The following is a 19,093-nucleotide window of genomic DNA, read 5'->3' on the forward strand; positions in this document are numbered from 1 at the left end:
TTGTAACACTAAGATTGATTTATGGCACATTAGTTGTGTTCCTTGTCACTACCTCTTCTGTGCCAAATTACCACAAAGCTGTATTCTTCTTTGTGTCAAGCCAGACTGTGTTTGTCTCCCAACAGGTATCGCAGTGGGATCCGAGGTCACATGAAGGCGGTGGTGATGGACTTGCTCAGACAATACCTGAAAGTGGAGATCCAGTTTCAGAATGGTGAGGGACAGTGGCAACACCCCTAATTATTGGTTTCTAAGGTTCATTGTGGTGACATGTTGCCACATGCAAGAGTAATGTGGGTTTTGGCTTTGCTGTTCTTTAAGTTTTTCAGTAGAAGTGCACTTACATATTCTGTCCACTTGGTGGAGCTATTTCACAATAAACACCTCAGAATTTGGTCTTTGATATCTAAAGCTCTCACATGTTGGCTTGTTAACAGGACACTATGACAAGTGTGTGTTTGCACTGCGTGAGGAAAACAAAGGCGACATGGCCAATGTGCTCAACTACATCTTCTCCCATGCTCAAGTCACCAAGAAGAACCTGCTGGTTACGATGCTGATTGTGAGTGTCTGTCTTTGCTGAGTCAGAACTTAGGTGTTTTTAAGATATCTAGCTAGTGGTGTTATGTAATGATATCATCTCCTGTGTGTAGGACCAGCTGTGTGGCCGTGATCCCACACTGACAGATGAGCTGATGGCCATCTTGACTGAACTCACCCAGCTCAGCAAGACGACCAACGCCAAGGTGGCACTGCGAGCCCGACAGGTCAGATGTGGATGCTTTATGCTCTGTTTAGAAAAAATGGCAGCCTCAAGTCCCCTCTCGTTCACATTCATATTTGACCAGTTTACCCATATAAAATTTTGGGGTTGACTATTCAGTTAGTATTATAAATATGTTCAAGTAAGATCAGATTAAATAGGGATGTCAGCGATAGATAGGTCTAGGAATCAGATTGAAAAACTGGTCCAATTTTCAAAAGCAGACCTTCCCCTGCTTTTGAAAATTGGACCAGTTTTTCAATTCATGATCTCTGCTGAGAGTTTCACCACAAGATGTCACTGTCTACTCTTTAATTTCATGGCAGAAAAACAAAACAATAGAAAAAATTAGAATTAAAAGCATGGTAATGCTCATAAACATTTTAAAGCTAGAGCCAAGACAAGTGTAAAGACATGGACACTTTTGTAAACTGTGGAGAGAGAAGTGTGATATAACTCATACTATATTTCATCCATCGTTTCTACTCAGGTGTTGATAGCTTCCCACCTGCCCTCTTATGAGCTACGGCACAACCAGGTGGAGTCCATCTTCCTCTCTGCCATTGATATGTATGGACACCAATTCTGCATCGAGAACCTGCAGGTAGGCAATAAACAAGCTTATCTAACGCTCCTAAAAGAAGAGAAAGTTTTCAAGATGACTCATTACCCATCTTCTTTTTTTCTAGAAACTGATCCTGTCAGAAACATCCATCTTTGATGTTCTGCCCAACTTCTTCTACCACAGTAATCAGGTTGTCAGGATGGCTGCCCTTGAGGTGAGAGACACAATGATGTCAATCCACAAATCAGTTTACCTTTTATTTAATTTTTATTGAATGTTAAATTGCACACGTTTCACATGTCAAACTAACGTTGTGTACGGCTTTATCTCTAATAACCGCAGGTGTACGTTCGCAGAGCATACATTGCTTACGAGCTTAACAGTGTTCAACATCGACAACTGCGGGACAACACATGTATTGTAGAGTTCCAGTTCATGCTTCCCACATCGCACCCCAACAGGTATAAGTCACATCAAATGCCAGCAACGCTCACATGCTGTGCATTACCTTTCCCGCTGCTCCTCCCATAAAGGGGTAGATTGGATCTTTTGAAGAGGGTTTGTATGAGGTACTTATCCAAAGTCAGTGTATTACATACAATAGATAGCGGACGGTGCGCCCCTTGTGTGTAATGTACTGCTGTAAACAGGAGCAGCAGCAAAACGTATTTTGGTCACCTAAAAAAATCAGTATCGGTTTAAGTTTATGCTTCAGACAGGCCTGTCCGACGGGGAAGCCATTAACGGCTTTAGTTCTCCCTCTATGCTCTCTTCAATGCCATCAGACTCCACTGACAAAAACAGTAGTTTTAGCTTGCTACCGTTGCCTCGATCAGTTAGTTTGTGTTATTGTGTGACATTGGTAAATCTAAACTAACCCTGGCATTGAAGAGGGTGGTATAATGACCTCAGTAACCCGTCAGAAAATGCTGTTTGGAGGCAAGATAAAACAGTGAAAATATTCTAACTATAGCCTACAGTTGAAATGATATCATTTTTTTTAGGTGGCTATAAAACATTTTGCTACTGCCGTGTCCACAACATACATTGCTTAGCTTCTGTGTTGGTACTGTACTGTTGGCCTGTTTCTCCAAACTGGGTGCCAACTGAAATCTACTGTATGTAATACACTGACTATGGATAAGTACCTCACACAACCCCACTTCAGAAGATCCGAACTATCCCTTTAAACGGCACTATGGACAGGGATCAATATTAATAATAAGAATGGCTATAAAATGAGGAGAATTTTCCATTAGTGGCAGTGATGCTGGCAAGTTGGCAGCACCAGCATGCAGCTTCATGTTATTTGAGTATATATCTTAGCGGCAGCATGTGCAGCTATCATTTATTTTTCCTGCTCACTGCTTTCTTCTTTAGAATTATCAGCATCATTTGGTGGCTCCTCAGTTTTTCATGCCTGTTGTTCAATTGCCTGAGTGTTTGTAACATAGGTGGAGCTTTGCTGTGGTTACACAAAACATATCACTCAATTTGAAAAAACACTGCAACAGTGAACAGTGAAGAGCTTGAGTTTTCTTCACAATCTCACATCCACGGTGCCACGGTTCCTCTCACACCTTCCCAGCTATGTGTCATTGTTCGTTGTTGTTCTCCATGTAAATGCTCCTCATGTGCAAAAGAAGGTATTTTGTAAGATTAAAAATACTGTTCTTGGCTTGTCGAAAGTATGTGAGTGCCATCAGCAAAAAGAAAAAAAGTCTCATGACAGTCGCACTTCATCGTAAGTCCTGAATGAACACGGGGGCGCTCTTTCGCCATGTGAAACTTGAGACTCAGAGAGAAACCTTAGACAAACTCTGGATTTGTCTTGTACACGCCCAGCATTTGAAAAAGCCTGTACCAGACGAAGAACTGTGGCATTTATGTTGCACTTCTGCATCCCATCCGTGTGACTGTGTTCAGTTTGTCTGCGTGTGAATGTGTGTATCAGTGTATTTGCTTGTCGTCGCTTTGCTATGTTGGGTTCAGCTTGTTTACGCAGTTAGTTGCAGCAATCCTTTGAATGCAGTTGTGCACGCATTTGATTACATGCTTGTGATTGTGTGTGTGAATTAACCTTCATGTTTGGCTCATCACTGTGGACTAAAGACAGCATGAGAGTGTGAAATGATTTCTCTGTGTTCAGAGTATACCTCGGGACAAGGAGGCTTTAGGATCACATAATGCATGTTGTAAAGGGAGCAGTCAGGAAGTGAAATGTGTGTTTACGGCTTGAAATACATTTTCACTTTATTTTATCCTCAATTTTTGCATTAATTGCATTCATTTAGATATCGATCAGTGCAAAACAAATTGAACATGTCACAGGACACACACACACACACACACACACACATACACGCATTGCTACACTTGACTGTCTCCCTCTCCTGATGCCTGCCACTAACCACTTAGTAATCAATGTTGTTTGATTGCAGAGGGAACATCCCCACTCTAAACAGGTATTGTAAACATTATTTTCATTGCATAGACTACTAGTGACCGTAGACTAGCTAGCTGCATTGTCAAAGCAGTAATTCATGTTTTAATTAATTTATCTGGTGATTAAGTCAACAAATTGTTTGGTGCATTAAAAATTCCCAAAATGAAACTACTCAAGCAACTGGGATTTAATCTGACTGAGAAACACGATGTTTTCTAATTTTACTGACAGCAGCATGGGCCTTGGCATTCAGCCTCTGTGTCAAACATTTTTTGAGTCCTTGTGTGTGTGTGTGTTTGTGTCTCTATGAAAGAGTGTTATATTCGAAACTATCGTATGTATGTGCTTCAATATCGTGGAGATTTGGAATAACTTGGGATGCGAGGTGGTGTAAGATCATTCAGATTACATGTTGGAGAAATGTTTACACCAGGAGGAATCTGAATCTCCTCAACTGAAACCTGTAACTGTCCTGCCAGGAGAATGTCTGCTCCCATCCTGAACATTGTAAAAGCCGCCGACACTAGATTACAGGAAACTAAACCCCAGGACCTTAACGCACAAGATAGTAAATCTAAGGACGATAATGCGGTGAAGACAAATGCCTCAGATTCGGAATCTGTGGACAGGTTTGACACACAAAACCTCTTAAGTGCTTTCAGTGGGTGTAACTTCTGGGACAGCTTCTTACAATCGAAGGACTAACACCCGACAAACTGAAACTGGATATTTCAAGGGTCTTTCTGGTGGTTTTATGTTTCCTTGTTCCTGTGAAAGGAATATTTTCTTTTGTTTTAATTTGACTAACACGTGGTCTGTCAGAAATCCCTTACATACTTTATAGCTGCTTTCACTGTGTTCACATGTAATGGTGTACTTTTGTTACTACTTGCATTTTGTAATTTGAACCTCATTCAGTTTTTATACCAAAGAGTCCCCTTCAATAAGCACATAATTGTGCGTGTTTTCACACATTTAATTATACCCCAGCATTTAAAATTGCTGAAAAACTGAGGGATCAAAACTGTTGTGAGGTTCATAAGGGTGGATGGGGGTCATCTTCTCAGAGACATTCTAGCGGTGTAGTAGATTCACATTCTAATTGCTCTCTGTTGATATCCTAGGATGTCATTCTCATCCAACCTAAACCACTATGGCATGGTGCACGTGGCCAGTGTCAGCGATGTCCTGCTTGACACATCCTTTACACCACCTTGTCAGCGCATGGGAGCCATGGTCGCTTTTCGCTCCTTCCAGGAATTCACCAGGTTAGTTCCTTATTTGAAATGCTTAAAGGGGAACTATGCCCATTTTCGAAATTCGTACATTATTACTATCGTCTGAGACAGTCCAAAAATATTAGTAAACCCAAACAACCCTCCCAAATCCAAAAGCTAGGCTACAAAAACTCCACTTTGTTATGTCATCAACTGTAAAGTCTTGAGCTGTACCATAGATAGTGAATTGGATGTTATAGATAACACTGAAGCTGAAAACATACTGCCAGTGCATCATGTCCACGCAGCAATCTCTGGGGATAAAATGAAGCCAACACTGAAGTGCCAAAAACTGCAGTTCTCTGAATGGCCACTTGAGGCTGGCTCCAGAAGCCAGTCAATCCCATTGATCCCGTGTTAAAATGCCCAACTTAACAACAAAAATAAACACGTTAACAGTCTTGTACAAATAATGCTTCTATAGTCTCTATAGTCAATTTCCCCATTAATGACAGCTGTAAGGGGGGGATGATTTTTTATATAACTCACCCGCTTACATTTATTAAGGCTGAAAGTAACGCATAATTAAAAGCAGGTCACTTTGAGTGACAGGCTGTCTTACGATAGTGTCCTTGTCTTCTCGGGCAGATCCACCCCTCGCTTCTCCATAGTGCCAGCTTCTCGCCCAACCATGGTCACTTCTAAGTCCAAAAAACAAGGTGGCAATGGTGGGAATAACAAACTTGAGGCTTCAAAACAGGAGTTCACAAACCAGTGGGTGACATCACTGTAGCTATCTATACCTCTGCATTAGTTTGAAATCAAGTGTGGACACCTACTACTTAAAGTTGATTTCTCACCTGAAGAGCTAATAATAATAGAGTCTTTATAATGACGAGATTGTGGGTCGTATAGCTTAGGATATTTCTCGACACATGAGAGACAGCAACAGCAGAGGTGAGAAGAAAAGTCGAGCTGCCACAGGAGTTGGGACGTAAAAACTGTGAGTGAGAAGGGTAAAAAAAGTGTTTTGTCAGGGGCAGTGAGGCTGGAAATAGGACCGTGTTGCTGGGCATCCAAGAGCGCTGGCATGTGTCAAGCTGCTGTCGGTGTGGGGTTGTACATTAAAAATGATATGGGTGGCCGTTTGACATGCACCATTCTGCAATGGTGTGTTTTTGCGATGAGTATATGGGTACATTTTCTATTTCAGAATTGAGATCACTATAATACAGTAAAGCTAATTTGGGTATAAAAAAGAAAAACATTCTGTGGATCCACAAAATCAGTCGCCCATTCATTGTCTATGGAGCAGCTACAGACTTTAGACCATATGACATCACAAGTTTTGAGAGAGGGTAGCTCATTTTCACAAGTATTGATTGAACTTTCCCATGCCATGGAAATAACACTGGAAATCTGAATTTAGGTGGTGTTCCACTTTAACTTTGATGTCTTTTGTTGCCAGGTAAAGATAATATTTTAAGAGTGATTAATGTCATGTTTGTTTTCTTCTCCACAGGAACATAGCTGACGTGTTAAGCTGCTTCTCTGACTCTCCTCCCCCAAGTCCAACCTTCCCAGAGGGAGGTAATCCTGTCCTGTATGGCGAAGAGGACAACAAGGTGACGAGAACAGACTGATACTCACAGGCCGGTCATTGACCTGTGTGACTGTGTACCTTAGAATGAAATGTGTAATTGCTTTGTCATCCAGAGTGTCCAGGATGAGCCTATCCATATCCTGAATGTGGCTATAAAGACGGACAGTGACATTGATGATGAAGGCCTGGCAGGCATATTCCGAGAGTTCACTCAGTCAAAGGTTGGATTTCAGCAGAGACATTAACTTTTTTTTAGAAAGTTCAGAAAGATCTTCTCATCCTGACATTTTTGCCTTTTCCCACTCCAGAAATCTCTGCTGTTTGAACACGGCATCCGTAGGCTGACTTTCCTCGTGGCCCAGAAGGTGAGCCTAATTAATACTTACTAGGTCAGCTACCTGTCTCCACAATGTGTTGCCCTGCATGTCACCAATTCAACTGCCCTGAATAGCATGTCTCAAAATGTTTACAAATGAATTGTTGTGCATCTTTCTGTTTGTAATTACTAATACTTTATTGCTTTGTTTATATGGAATGACATCACTGTGGCAATTGTAGTAATTTGCATTTGAAATTTAGCTTATTGTCCTGTTTGTCTTTGTATCTCTTTCTGCATGCCATGCTTTTGCTGCATTTATGATGACAGGATTTCAGGAAGCAAGTCAACTGTGAGGTGGACCAGAGGTTTCATGTAAGTAGAGGAAACACAAAGGAAATGAGGACGGGTGGCTCTTTGATTTGATTTATGGGATAAGTATCAATGCATTTGATTAAAAAAAATTCATACATGCCCTTTCAAATACCCAGACGGTCAGTTGCATTTGCACTGTACCTGTTTTAAAATACTGTAGACAATCCACAGGAGGTAGGTTAATGAGATCGAGCAGACATGGGCTTTATCCAGCAGTGACTGCTTGATCTTTCCATGACAAGCCATAGGGTTCAACTCCCTGGTTTCAAGAGGAAGCTTATTCAACTCTGTTGCACTAGTGTAAATAAAGGTAACCTAACCCACCATTGTGCTGAATTGATAAATGTTTGGGTTAGCCACAGTTAGTTTTCAGAGCTACAGTTTAAAGATGTCGTTAAAGCCCCAGGTCTGTGAACTCAATGCATAGATTTTGTCACCATTAAATGCCTTTTTAAGTAACTGCAGTAATGAGAGCACACAGTTTTAGCATGGATAGCAAAGGAGGAATTGAACCCACAATCACAGCAGTGTTGTGATACACTCTGTCTATTGTGCTGTTGTACACAGGGCTGCATTTATCTTTCCAGGTCTGACCCATTATCAACAAAACACCCACTAGCATCCCGATGATAATGACAGGGATTTAAAACAGGATTAGATTTTGAGAAATGCCCCGTTCTTTTGCCTCTGCTGTCATTTATGACAATAGGCTTTGATTTCTCTTTTGATGGCACCGCAGTCTCTGATGAGAGCTAATCACGCTAACCCGTGTCACCGTCATTATGTGGCCCTTGTTACACCGAGGGGTTTTTCAGTAGTCTGCATGCTCATCTTAAAATGCTTTCTTCTCATTTCACTATATTGTAGAATATGATGTGTAATCACAGTTTCTAATCATGGCTGTGGAGGTTTCCAGTGTGTGCACTATTGCAGTCCTCTTTTTATTGTAAAGGCTGTGAGCAGATGAGAGCGTCCCCAATCGGTCTGGCATTGTTTTGGCAAGTGGGACACTTCATCTGATAACGTCAAACAGCGCTACCAGGCATTATTCAGAAGATCAAATGTCTCTGAATTAAAGGAAATGTATTATTCATTAGCATAGTGAGTGGTGTTATATATATATATACAGCCTATTACCATTATTATGTGAGCAGGCTGTCTCAGTGAACACACAGTGATTCCTTGATAGATAAATGACAGTATAAGGAGCATACAGCCCACTGCATGTAGAACAAGGTCCTGATCATCACTGCATAATACTTCATACTTACTGGTGTAGCAATTTTAGCAAAGCCCAGCTTAATGTCACCTGCTGTGGTTTATAGTGAGTACATGTCTACACTGATTTGGTATTCTTAACACTGCTGTGCTTGCAGATGTGTTTTTGTTTTGAAGGCATTGTTAATTTCTTTTTGTTCTGTCTATCTCTGTCTCACTATCTTCCACACAGAGAGAGTTCCCCAAATTTTTCACATTCCGTGCCAGAGACAAGGTGAGTGTGCACATATTACAAACCATGTGTTAAATCATCACTTTTGCTTATTTTCTGAATGGCGAGATTGGTGTTTGCATGTAGAAATGAGTGAGCACGTCTATTGAAAAGATGAAGAGATATATATGTATATGTAGTCTATACATACATCAGATTATTGTGACATTAAAAATAAACCCACATATTTCAAAATAAAACCGATTGACTGACTTTTTGCTGGGAGACCATTCAAAACTATGTTGTGGTTATAGGAAACAACTTTTAACCCCCCCTGGCAGTGCTGAATTTCACTCTATCACAATCAGTGATGGCTCTTCCTCTCCGTTACCCCTGATAGTTTCACTACAATGACACCGCCAAAACTCATTAAAGTAATGAACTCTTTAATTATGTCTCCCATTTAAGAGAAATGACACCCATTAGCAGCTTTCTGAGAGTGAGATTGCCCATAATTTCATTTACTTAATACAGTGTGTGGTTCACAAGCATCTTTTTACTCTTACATCAGCTCGGTGCTCCTAAAATTGCCAATTTGAAGTACTTCCGTTAATGGAGGGGATGATGGCAGGGAAGCCTGACGCCTGAAGTTTTGCAGGAAAGTCTTTGTTTGTTTGTTTGTTGTGTTTCTGTTTGTGATTGCGTCTGTGTCCTCATTAGTTTGAGGAAGACAGGATCTATCGTCACTTGGAGCCGGCACTGGCGTTCCAGTTGGAGCTCAACCGCATGCGCAATTTTGCCCTGACTGCCATCCCATGTGCCAACCACAAGATGCACCTGTACCTGGGTGCAGCCCGTGTGGAGGTGGGCACAGAGGTTACGGACTACCGTTTCTTTGTGCGAGCCATCATCCGCCACTCAGACCTGGTCACAAAGGTAAGAAAATGAAGGGACAACCTCAGCCATCCCTTTTAAGTTTCAAGGTTCTGGATTCTCCAACATAATTCTTTATATCCTTTTCTTTGATTTTACACTTGAATCTTACCGGCCCTGTTAACATTTTTTTTTCCTGTTCCTTCATTAGGAGGCCTCCTTTGAATACCTTCACAACGAGGCCGAGCGTCTGCTGCTGGAGGCCATGGATGAGCTGGAGGTGGCTTTCAACAACACGACTGTACGAACTGACTGCAACCACATCTTCCTCAATTTTGTCCCCACGGTCATCATGGACCCATCGAAGGTTTGTGAAACTATCAGACACACACATACATCTCTGATATGCAGTCAGACCACAGCTCACAGGGTTATTAATGAGTTTGCGTCCTCTACAAACTTCAGATTGAGGAGTCTGTGCGCTCCATGGTGATGCGTTACGGCAGTCGTCTGTGGAAGCTGCGCGTCCTGCAGGCCGAACTGAAAATCAACATCCGCCTGACTCCAACAGGAAAGCAAATCCCCATCCGCCTTTTCCTCACCAATGAGTCAGGCTACTACCTGGACATCAGCCTGTACAAGGAGGTCACTGATTCCCGAACGGGACAGGTGGGGCCCAAAGATCGACAGGTGGGGCACTCATACATCTTCCATCTCATCCGCATATTGTCCAGTCAGTGGGTAAGGGCTTCAGCTCCATCCTGGAAACATCAGCTCCCAGAGTGCTTTTTACCAGCCTCTCTTGTTGTAACAAAGATGGGGTCTGTCATTTTTTTATAGAGTAGAATATAAAAATTCTGGCTTTAAGATTGATTTCCAGTATGGTGTTGTGCTCTTAGCCTGCTGGACAATTCTTTTAGTAATGTCCTCTCTCCTCGCAGCTGATCAGGTAAGTTACGCTTCATCCATCCATCCATCCATCTCTCCATCAACCACCCACAGGCATGTGACAGTTGTTGACTTTGGTTTCTTTTTGAAAATTCTAAACACAAATGAGAAAAATCTGTTGCATTTCCTGCATTCATTTTACAAATGGATTGAACTTGAGTTTTAAAATAGCCAAAGTCTAGCTGCAAGATAATGTGTGCTGGAATGGTGTGGAATGCTCTGGGGTTACAAGGACATGCTGTTGAGCTTTTTCATTTGTGATTGGAATTGCCTGCATAAACCATAGCTGCACTGACAACATTGTAGCACTAGTATAGTAGTATAGGTCACTATTGAATGCTCCTGTCTGTCTGATAATTTCTGACGTTTTTGCGTGATGTCCAGGTTGTTACCACTTCTTGTGTACATTGTTCTTAAACATCTGACTTCTGTGTGAACGTCTTCATTATGTTAATAAGAGATTGTTAAATCACATACTTTGTATTGGTTAAGGTTGTAGAAGTGGGTATCGCAGATGCTCATTATCATCATCATTGTCAATGTCATGATATTTTGGCAGGGTTGCAGAAGAGGTGAGTGTATCTGTAAAGTGACTCTCTCTGTCCCTTTTTGTTCAGATCATGTTCCAAGCGTATGGAGACAAGCAGGGTCCGTTGCATGGCATGCTCATCAACACGCCCTACGTGACCAAGGACCTGCTGCAGTCTAAGCGCTTCCAGGCGCAGTCTCTGGGCACCACCTATGTCTACGACTTTCCAGAAATGTTCAGACAGGTACAATACAAAAATGAATGACTGGTGATGTTGATCATTGTGCTTGGCTTATGATGAGAAACACTGATTGGCCAAATTATGTTGATGGAATCATTTTGTGCTGACTGTTTAATTTCTTTTCCCAGGCTCTGAAAAAGCTGTGGCACTCTTACCAGGCCTATGCTCACCTACCCAAATGCCCTCTTCCTTCTGAGCTGCTCACTTTCACAGAGCTGGTTCTTGACGCCCAAGGTCAGTTGGTGCAGATGAACCGACTGCCAGGGGGCAATGAGGTTTGTTTTTGTTTTTTTTTTTTGTTTGTTTGTTGTTACTTTGATACATGAAAACATTTAAAATAACACCTATTTGTCATAACATGCATTTTTCTTGTCTATCCACACTCTTTGAAATGTGCAGTTTCCCTCACATGCTGTAGGTGTCCCTGTGTTTCTTTGTCAGTTTTTTTGTGTGATTTTTAAATATTTTATTGTCGTATGGCATCATTGAAAGTGCATTAAAAATAACACTTATGTCTTGTTATTCCATTTAAGGACAAAGTGCTGCAGTCTGAATCAAATCAATGACATTAAACTGAATGTATAAACAGTGTGTTTATGTTACAGAATTTAAAGATACTTTGTATTTGTTAAAGTGCATCTGTACTGTTTATACAGATTGGTATGGTGGCATGGCGGATGACCCTGCGCACGCCAGAATATCCAGCGGGACGTGAGATCATCGTCATAAGTAACGACATCACGCACAAGATCGGCTCATTCGGGCCTCAGGAGGACGTGCTGTTCCTGCGGGCCTCAGAGATGGCACGAGAGAGCGGCATTCCTCGGATCTACATTGCGGCCAACAGTGGCGCCCGCATTGGGCTGGCAGAGGAAATCAGACACATGTTCCACGTGGCCTGGCAAGATCCAGCTGACCCCTATAAGGTCAGTCACATAACATTGTATTTGTGGGATTCCCTTTCAAAATGTTGTGTTACTGATTTAAACCCCAAATTCATCAACTTAAAGTTTCAAAACACAAATATCCTCAGAAATATAATTTTGTCAGTGCATTGTTTATTTTACTGGTAATCACTGAATGTCTTTTCCTTAATGGATGTCATTACTTCAGACACCAACTCACATTTTTTTAATCACAGTATTAACTTTCTGAAACTTGATTCGATTGTATTTGATTTCTTTAATAGCACATCTAAAAAAGAACATGAAAGAGGACCTATTGTGCTCAGTGTTAGGGTCTATACTTGTATTTAAGGTTTCTACTGGAACATGTTTACAAGCTTTAATGGTCAAAAAGTACTTTATTTCCTCAAACTGTCTGTAACACCTGTGTTGACCCTCTGTCTCTTAAAGCCCTCCTCCCGCAAAAGCCCAGTCTGCTCTGATTGGTCAGTGTTTCCGGGGGTTTTTTAATCTTGGCATCATCATTACTGATGGGGATTGACAGTAACAGAGAATAGCAGCACTTACTACTGTGAAAAATCACAAATTAAAGCTTCTAAACACAACTAGACTTGTTCCAGCAGGATTCCGATTTGAAATTGGAGAGAAATTTACAACATCAGTACCCAAGAATACAGGTTTCCCTGTATGTAGCTTCATTTAGCAGTGTAGGCTACTTAATGTAAACACTTGCAGTACTGTGTCTGGAGCAGATGACTATTTAAAGAAATATATCACTATGATGTCATACTGTAGCCAGAGTACAAAAAAAAGGTGGACACGGAGTATGCAGGATGGTAGGAAATCTAAGGGCTATGACTCACAGGGATTATTTCTACATACGTTTAACACATTATTTGAGACACGTTTAATATAAACACCCTTCATTCTAACACCACAAGACACATAGAGCCCCTTAAACAACAGCGGTAATATAGTAAATATTAACAGAATATGCAAGGGAGGACAAAAGCCTAAAAGGTTTATCCAAGGTCTTCCTTGTTTTGATACGAACAATCAAATAAAAGAAACTTAATCTGAACACAATTTTGAAAACAACATAAATTCATTACTCTATAACAAAATGTCACATACAGATAAGAAAAGTAATATGAAGCTTAATAATTATAAATAGAATAAACAAGTAACTCAAAAGAATATAGCTAAGATTAAAAGATTTTTTCAGTTTTTTGAAATACTGGCAAGGACTGACCTGGAAGCTGATTAACATTGTTCCATGTTATGGGTCCAATATAATTTACAGAAAATTGACTGAGGCGGGTTTTAACAAGGGAAATGTGAAGGTGACTATGCTGTCTGGTCTGCAAAAAGTGAAGAAAATATTTCCCCAAAAAATTAGGCGACCTTTTAATCATTTGGTGGCTTTTTTATACAGACTCACAAGTTTGCAATCTATTGATGTCATTTTATGAAACAGTGAGGCAGATGGCTGCCTGAAGCTAGAAAATGCATCAACATACCTGCCTTGCTCCATTTTATCTTTCTTCTTTTCTTTTTTCTTCTTCTTTTCTCGCCTTTTCAGAGATCCAACTTTGTAGTTTTCTGCATCTGTGTCTCTGTCTGTCATCACTAAGCAGTCATTGCTATATTCCCCTGCAGGGTTTCAAGTATCTCTACCTCACACCTCAGGATTACAAGAAAGTTTCAGCCCTGAACTCTGTGCATTGCGAACATGTGGAAGATGAGGGAGAATCCAGGTACATCTTTTTATTACATTAACTTTGTATGTGAGAAAGTGAATCTGCAAGACGCTGTAGTATCAGTCAAACATGCAGGACATCACAGTTTAAAGCCCATGAGATTACAGAGGTGTGAATGGAAGAGAAAGCTATCAGAGGGTCACGTCTGGCTTTGAGTGAATATATGTGTTGTCATGCAGGTACAAGATCACTGACATCATTGGAAAAGATGAAGGTCTGGGTGTGGAGAATCTGAAAGGGTCTGGGATGATTGCTGGAGAATCCTCTCTGGCTTATGAGGAGATCATCACCATGAACCTGGTGAGACTGAAATGGGCGCACTTGTGTATAACAAACACATGCATACACATAGCCTGCTCCTCAGCTTTGAGCTGTACACTTGTGTGCGATCTTTTAAGAACAAAGATTTGGTCTATACAAAGGCTTGATTAGCTCACAAGCCTTAACATGATTGTCTTGACCCGCAGGTCACGTGCAGAGCCATAGGGATCGGGGCCTATCTGGTGAGGCTCGGACAGAGAACCATTCAAGTGGACAACTCTCACATTATCCTAACTGGAGCTGGGGCACTCAACAAGGTGAAATGATCTACTGTGTAAATGCATAAACAAAACTGCAGACTCTGAGATACTAAATGGCACGTCATGAATGATGTGTTTATATATATATATCAAAGTAAAGAAATTAGAAAAGTGTGCTATGATTTCGGTGCTGTTCCAACTGGGTGATCAGGCCTCCTCCCGCCTCGTTCTCTTCTACTAGGATTTCCTCTCAGATCGCGGCCACGAGCCTGCCTGCCACTCACAGTGGAATAATTGAAAGCGAACCATGAAGTTATATTTGCATAGAAATAGAGTGACATGCCTGAGGCTGCAGTGCAGGACACCCATATCATTTGTTTTTAATCAAAATGAAAAGTTTTGCTGAGGCAGATTGTTTTCACCGTGCAGTTGATTGGTGTGAGGATGCACATGTGTATATGTGTGTATGCCTTCACACTTCACTACCTCCTTTTGTCTTCCATTCTCTGTCCTTGTCAGTACATTAAGATGACTCCATTTCAAATTAGATGACAGATCGCAACATGACAAATCATGCAAATGGCCCCATGATGGCATACCTATTTGCTGGGAGCTCATTTGTTTTTAGATGGCCCCACTGTTTAGCTCAGTTTGTGGGAGTAGACTCATAGTAATGTTTACTGACAAGTGTCAACAGTGTGCAGGGGATGTATCACAATACATCCTTTGTTTAAAATCAATTGTCTTCATTTAAAAGTAGCACTGATTTCACCAGCAGCCCAGGCAAGAAATGGGGTCGTTTTTTTCTGCCTGTTTATCATGTGGTTTCCTGGCTATTAACTGAAGCTTAATGGAGAGCAGGAGGCTGCCACCCAGAGATCATCATTCCATTAGCTGCTGGAAAGCTCTCATATTTTCATGGGGAGTGGATAGTAACTACTAGCATAAATACCCCAGTGAGCTGTTACATCCAGTTTGCCCCTCATTTTCTTCCTCACAGTCATCTCCCTCTGTTCCTCCTCCTATTTCCCCTCCTCTTCTCTCTGCTGTGGAATCTTAATGAAGCCGGCGATGGCCAGAGGCACAGGGGTTTTGTGTATGTCAAGGTGACTGCAATGTTTCTCGGGGCCGCAGGCTTTCCTGACAGCTTTAGGAGAGTGCCCTAGATTTGTAGCCAGATACATAACCATTAATGGTAATAAAGAAAGTAAATGATGGCTGAAAAGGTGAGAGCTGAGGGTAGGGATTGAGCTCCTCTCTGATTTTTATGGAACCATGTCAGGGCCCTGCCACCTGTTCTAGGCTGCTTATGAAAATAGGGTGGGCTGGGAGTGAGATTTTATGGCTTCAGGTTGGCACAGGGGCAGGTTTGAGGGTAAAAGTAGTTTGGTGGCTTCCCTCTCACCTTTGTACAACAGGATTTATCACAATTGGTAGATAGAGATACACTTGACAACAAAAAAGGATGTAAGCCAGCTGAGTTAATTGAGCATTTTGGATACAGAAGAGCATGTGTTAATTCATACCGTCTGTGAAAATCAGAAAATCCCCCAGGAAGAGTGGCAGGTGCCACCACCCACCTGTGACGGCTGCGGTAGAGAGATTTCTGGCTGCTGATCACCTGTATTGACGAGGCAGCGGGGCCGTGTAATGCAGGACCCCTGCTGTTACCCAGCACGTCTGTCTGTGTGCCATCTCATTGATCCACAGCCCCCCACTCCAGAAGCCTGGCGACAACACCTCCTGTTGTCAGCCGAGGTTGCACAACATGAACATTAACCCTGTTGCCTCTATTAGAGGCCACACGGAGGAGGCATTTAAAGGGTAAATCCACACTTAATTAAAGTGGGCAGAAAACTCCTGCTCCAGTTCTCAAGCAGGTTTCAAGAGAAGTGCTTCCATAGTTTGCTGTTGTGAGTGACGCTGTGACCTACCATCAAAAGCCTTATGGTGTGTGTCAAAAAAGCCATATTTAAAAGTCAGACAGTCTTGGATTCAACGGTGAAAAGTATTATTTTTATCATCCTTTTCGCCATAATGTAAAATAAATGCTTAAAATCTTTTTCCTACCACAGGTGCTGGGCAGAGAAGTGTACACATCCAACAACCAACTTGGCGGCATTCAAATCATGCACAACAATGGTGTGACCCACTGCACTGTTTGTGATGACTTTGAGGGAGTCTTTGCACTCCTGCAGTGGCTGTCCTACATGCCCAAGGTAATGTTCAGCTGTTGTTTTGAGCAGGATGCTGCTTCCTGTAGCACTGTGATAAATGAATTTATCTATATGTTTATAGCCGTTTGTTTTGTTTTTTGTCATAATAAAATGAAGCTCACTTTGTCTTTTCTTTAGTGTAACTCTAGTCCAGTGCCAATCCTTAATGCCAAGGATCCAATAGATCGGCTGGTAGAGTTTGTGCCCACAAAGACTCCCTATGATCCTCGCTGGATGCTCGCAGGACGTCCCAGCCAGAGTGAGTGTCTAGTCTCACTATCTAGAGAAATATTTTTGTTTTTTGTTGGCAGGTAGGTACAGAATAATGTAGGTGATTGTAGTTCTGGTAGATACTGTCTGGGTTGTTTTTGTGATGCAAGATCTTTAATAAATATTAAGTAAGATTTGTTTTTTTTTTTGTTTTTTTTTAACATTTGATTACCCCAGTGTACATACCTGGTGTCATCGTTATTCCTCTCAGATTCAACTACTAGTTGATTCAACTTTGATCATCAATTCATCATAAGCTATCTATCAATTTTGTCAGTTAATAAGCAAAATTGCCAAATATTTGCTTCTCAAGCGTCTCCCTTGTTAGGATTTCCTGCTTTTTTAAAACTTTTATATCACTGTTAATTAAATACCGTAACATTTCTGATTGTTGATTGGAAAAAAGCCCTAAACTGTGTAAGAGAATGGATGTAACCACCGTGATGTCACTGATTGGTTTGTTGACTCCCATTCTGAAGCCTCAAGTTTAGCAATTTGGCCACGCCATCTTGGAATTTTGGAGCCAGAAGTGACCATATTTGCATAAGAGGGTTGAGCTAATCCCTAATGCTAGCTTGGTCACCACGATGCTTTTTTAGCTATGTTTAACTGTGATAATGCTAATGCTAATTTTTGCTAGCGAATAAAAAAGGCTTAAAACATTAAAACAAAATGTACATACTGGAAAAACAAAACATCCGACTCCTTATAGGGGCATATATAAAAATTCAGTCCCTGTGCAGTTATACGTGAGAAAGTTAGCATTAGAGACCAAAATCATTTCTTGTACCAGGCTGTATACGTGTTCATTTCTGCTACAAAGTTGGGCATTTTAACATGTGGATCTACAGGGATTGACTCGCTTTTGCAGCCAGCCTCAAGTGGCCATTTGAGGAACTGCAGTATAGTGTTGCCTTCATTTTTCAAAATATATAATGTTAATGACTAAACAATCATCCATTTAACAATAATGATTGCTATTTGAAGCCCTACATGTAGCCCTACAGCCATTCTCTGCTTAAAACTGAGACAGTGGGGTGGCTACATCAAATTTTGAGTTGCACTGTGTTGCACTGTGTTATATAGCATCCTGGTTGTTACTTCAATGATGATGATTTATGCACTTTCACTTTTACCCATTTCCTCTACTAATCATTTTCATTCTATTTTTTTAGCAGCAGTTGTGAAAAGCTACACTCTCATTTCTTTGTGTTATTTATAAAATAAATACAAAGATTAATCATTTAATGCTAATTTTCCCAGGGTCAGAGGATGAAATAATTTATTAACAGAGAGAGAGACTGTTAAGAAACTAAGAGAGTAACATTAAAGCCTGGCATTATGCTGCTAAAGGCAAGATCGAGATAGGACCAAAATGGATCCAGCATGTTTTACACTGCAGGTCAGGACTGAGCAGGTTCCACATCAATGTAATTACAGCTTGGGACAGCAAAGAGATTGGGGGACCGTGTGGGAAGCTAGTCAACGTCTCTGGTAGTGATGTGTGGCGAGGCTTAATTGAATGGTAACCTCATAGGCTGGGCATGTTTCTCAGGGTGTGCAGGCAGAAAAAGAGCTGAGCAAGCCTTCTTTTACAGTCATCCATCATGGTTTGCTGCCAAGATTACAGATTCTAAGGAAGAAAATGCACAACATTGGACTGCAGGAAGAATAAAGCCAGAGAAAACAATGGAAAGAGAGAATATTTTCAGAAAATTGATTCAGGCGCATTTCCAATTTGCCATAATTAACCCCACTTCTTTCCTCTGTCACACTCCTCTCACTCCTCTCTGTATATACAGCACCAAAGGGTTCCTGGCAGAGTGGCTTTTTTGACCAGGGCTCCTTCATGGAGATCATGCAGCCATGGGCTCAGAGTGTGGTGGTGGGCAGAGCCAGGTAAGTGTCCCAACAAAACACTAAACCATAATGACACACTGGCAGTAATGAATTTGTTGGCACTGCAAATGTAGTCAAGGTGTTTTGGAGATGTCAGTGCTGAATAGCCTCTCTCCACAGACTGGGTGGGATACCTACTGGGGTGGTCGCCGTGGAAACCAGGTCAGTGGAGCTGTCAATCCCAGCCGATCCAGCCAATTTGGACTCTGAGGCGAAG

At 41.4% G+C, this 19,093-nt stretch overlaps 1 protein-coding gene across 12 annotated transcripts in view; it reads left to right on the forward strand.

Annotated features, from left to right (window-relative positions):
• The window catches only part of acaca (acetyl-CoA carboxylase alpha), a 41,168-nt gene that overhangs the window by 13,553 nt on the left and 8,522 nt on the right, over positions 1 to 19,093 (forward strand). For 2 of the 12 annotated variants that reach the window (XM_033611781.2, XM_078172232.1), the window contains exons 22-48: positions 126 to 214; positions 438 to 562; positions 654 to 767; positions 1,254 to 1,367; positions 1,453 to 1,542; positions 1,671 to 1,789; positions 3,770 to 3,793; positions 4,254 to 4,403; positions 4,899 to 5,042; positions 6,514 to 6,616; positions 6,708 to 6,815; positions 6,903 to 6,959; positions 7,241 to 7,285; positions 8,736 to 8,777; positions 9,435 to 9,650; positions 9,799 to 9,954; positions 10,053 to 10,277; positions 11,153 to 11,308; positions 11,434 to 11,580; positions 11,962 to 12,231; positions 13,870 to 13,967; positions 14,150 to 14,270; positions 14,438 to 14,548; positions 16,567 to 16,710; positions 16,846 to 16,966; positions 18,780 to 18,876; positions 18,997 to 19,093. In XM_033611781.2, the coding sequence (XP_033467672.2) occupies positions 126 to 214; positions 438 to 562; positions 654 to 767; positions 1,254 to 1,367; positions 1,453 to 1,542; positions 1,671 to 1,789; positions 3,770 to 3,793; positions 4,254 to 4,403; positions 4,899 to 5,042; positions 6,514 to 6,616; positions 6,708 to 6,815; positions 6,903 to 6,959; positions 7,241 to 7,285; positions 8,736 to 8,777; positions 9,435 to 9,650; positions 9,799 to 9,954; positions 10,053 to 10,277; positions 11,153 to 11,308; positions 11,434 to 11,580; positions 11,962 to 12,231; positions 13,870 to 13,967; positions 14,150 to 14,270; positions 14,438 to 14,548; positions 16,567 to 16,710; positions 16,846 to 16,966; positions 18,780 to 18,876; positions 18,997 to 19,093 (3,283 nt within the window). The remainder of the gene's footprint in view (positions 1 to 125; positions 215 to 437; positions 563 to 653; positions 768 to 1,253; positions 1,368 to 1,452; positions 1,543 to 1,670; positions 1,790 to 3,769; positions 3,794 to 4,253; positions 4,404 to 4,898; positions 5,043 to 6,513; positions 6,617 to 6,707; positions 6,816 to 6,902; positions 6,960 to 7,240; positions 7,286 to 8,735; positions 8,778 to 9,434; positions 9,651 to 9,798; positions 9,955 to 10,052; positions 10,278 to 11,152; positions 11,309 to 11,433; positions 11,581 to 11,961; positions 12,232 to 13,869; positions 13,968 to 14,149; positions 14,271 to 14,437; positions 14,549 to 16,566; positions 16,711 to 16,845; positions 16,967 to 18,779; positions 18,877 to 18,996) is intronic. The other 10 variants (XM_033611791.2, XM_033611819.2, XM_033611837.2 and 7 more) reach the window with 10 other exon arrangements.

Source organism: Epinephelus lanceolatus, chromosome 11, assembly GCF_041903045.1.
Source record: "Epinephelus lanceolatus isolate andai-2023 chromosome 11, ASM4190304v1, whole genome shotgun sequence".
NCBI classification, from domain to species: Eukaryota; Metazoa; Chordata; class Actinopteri; order Perciformes; family Serranidae; genus Epinephelus; species Epinephelus lanceolatus.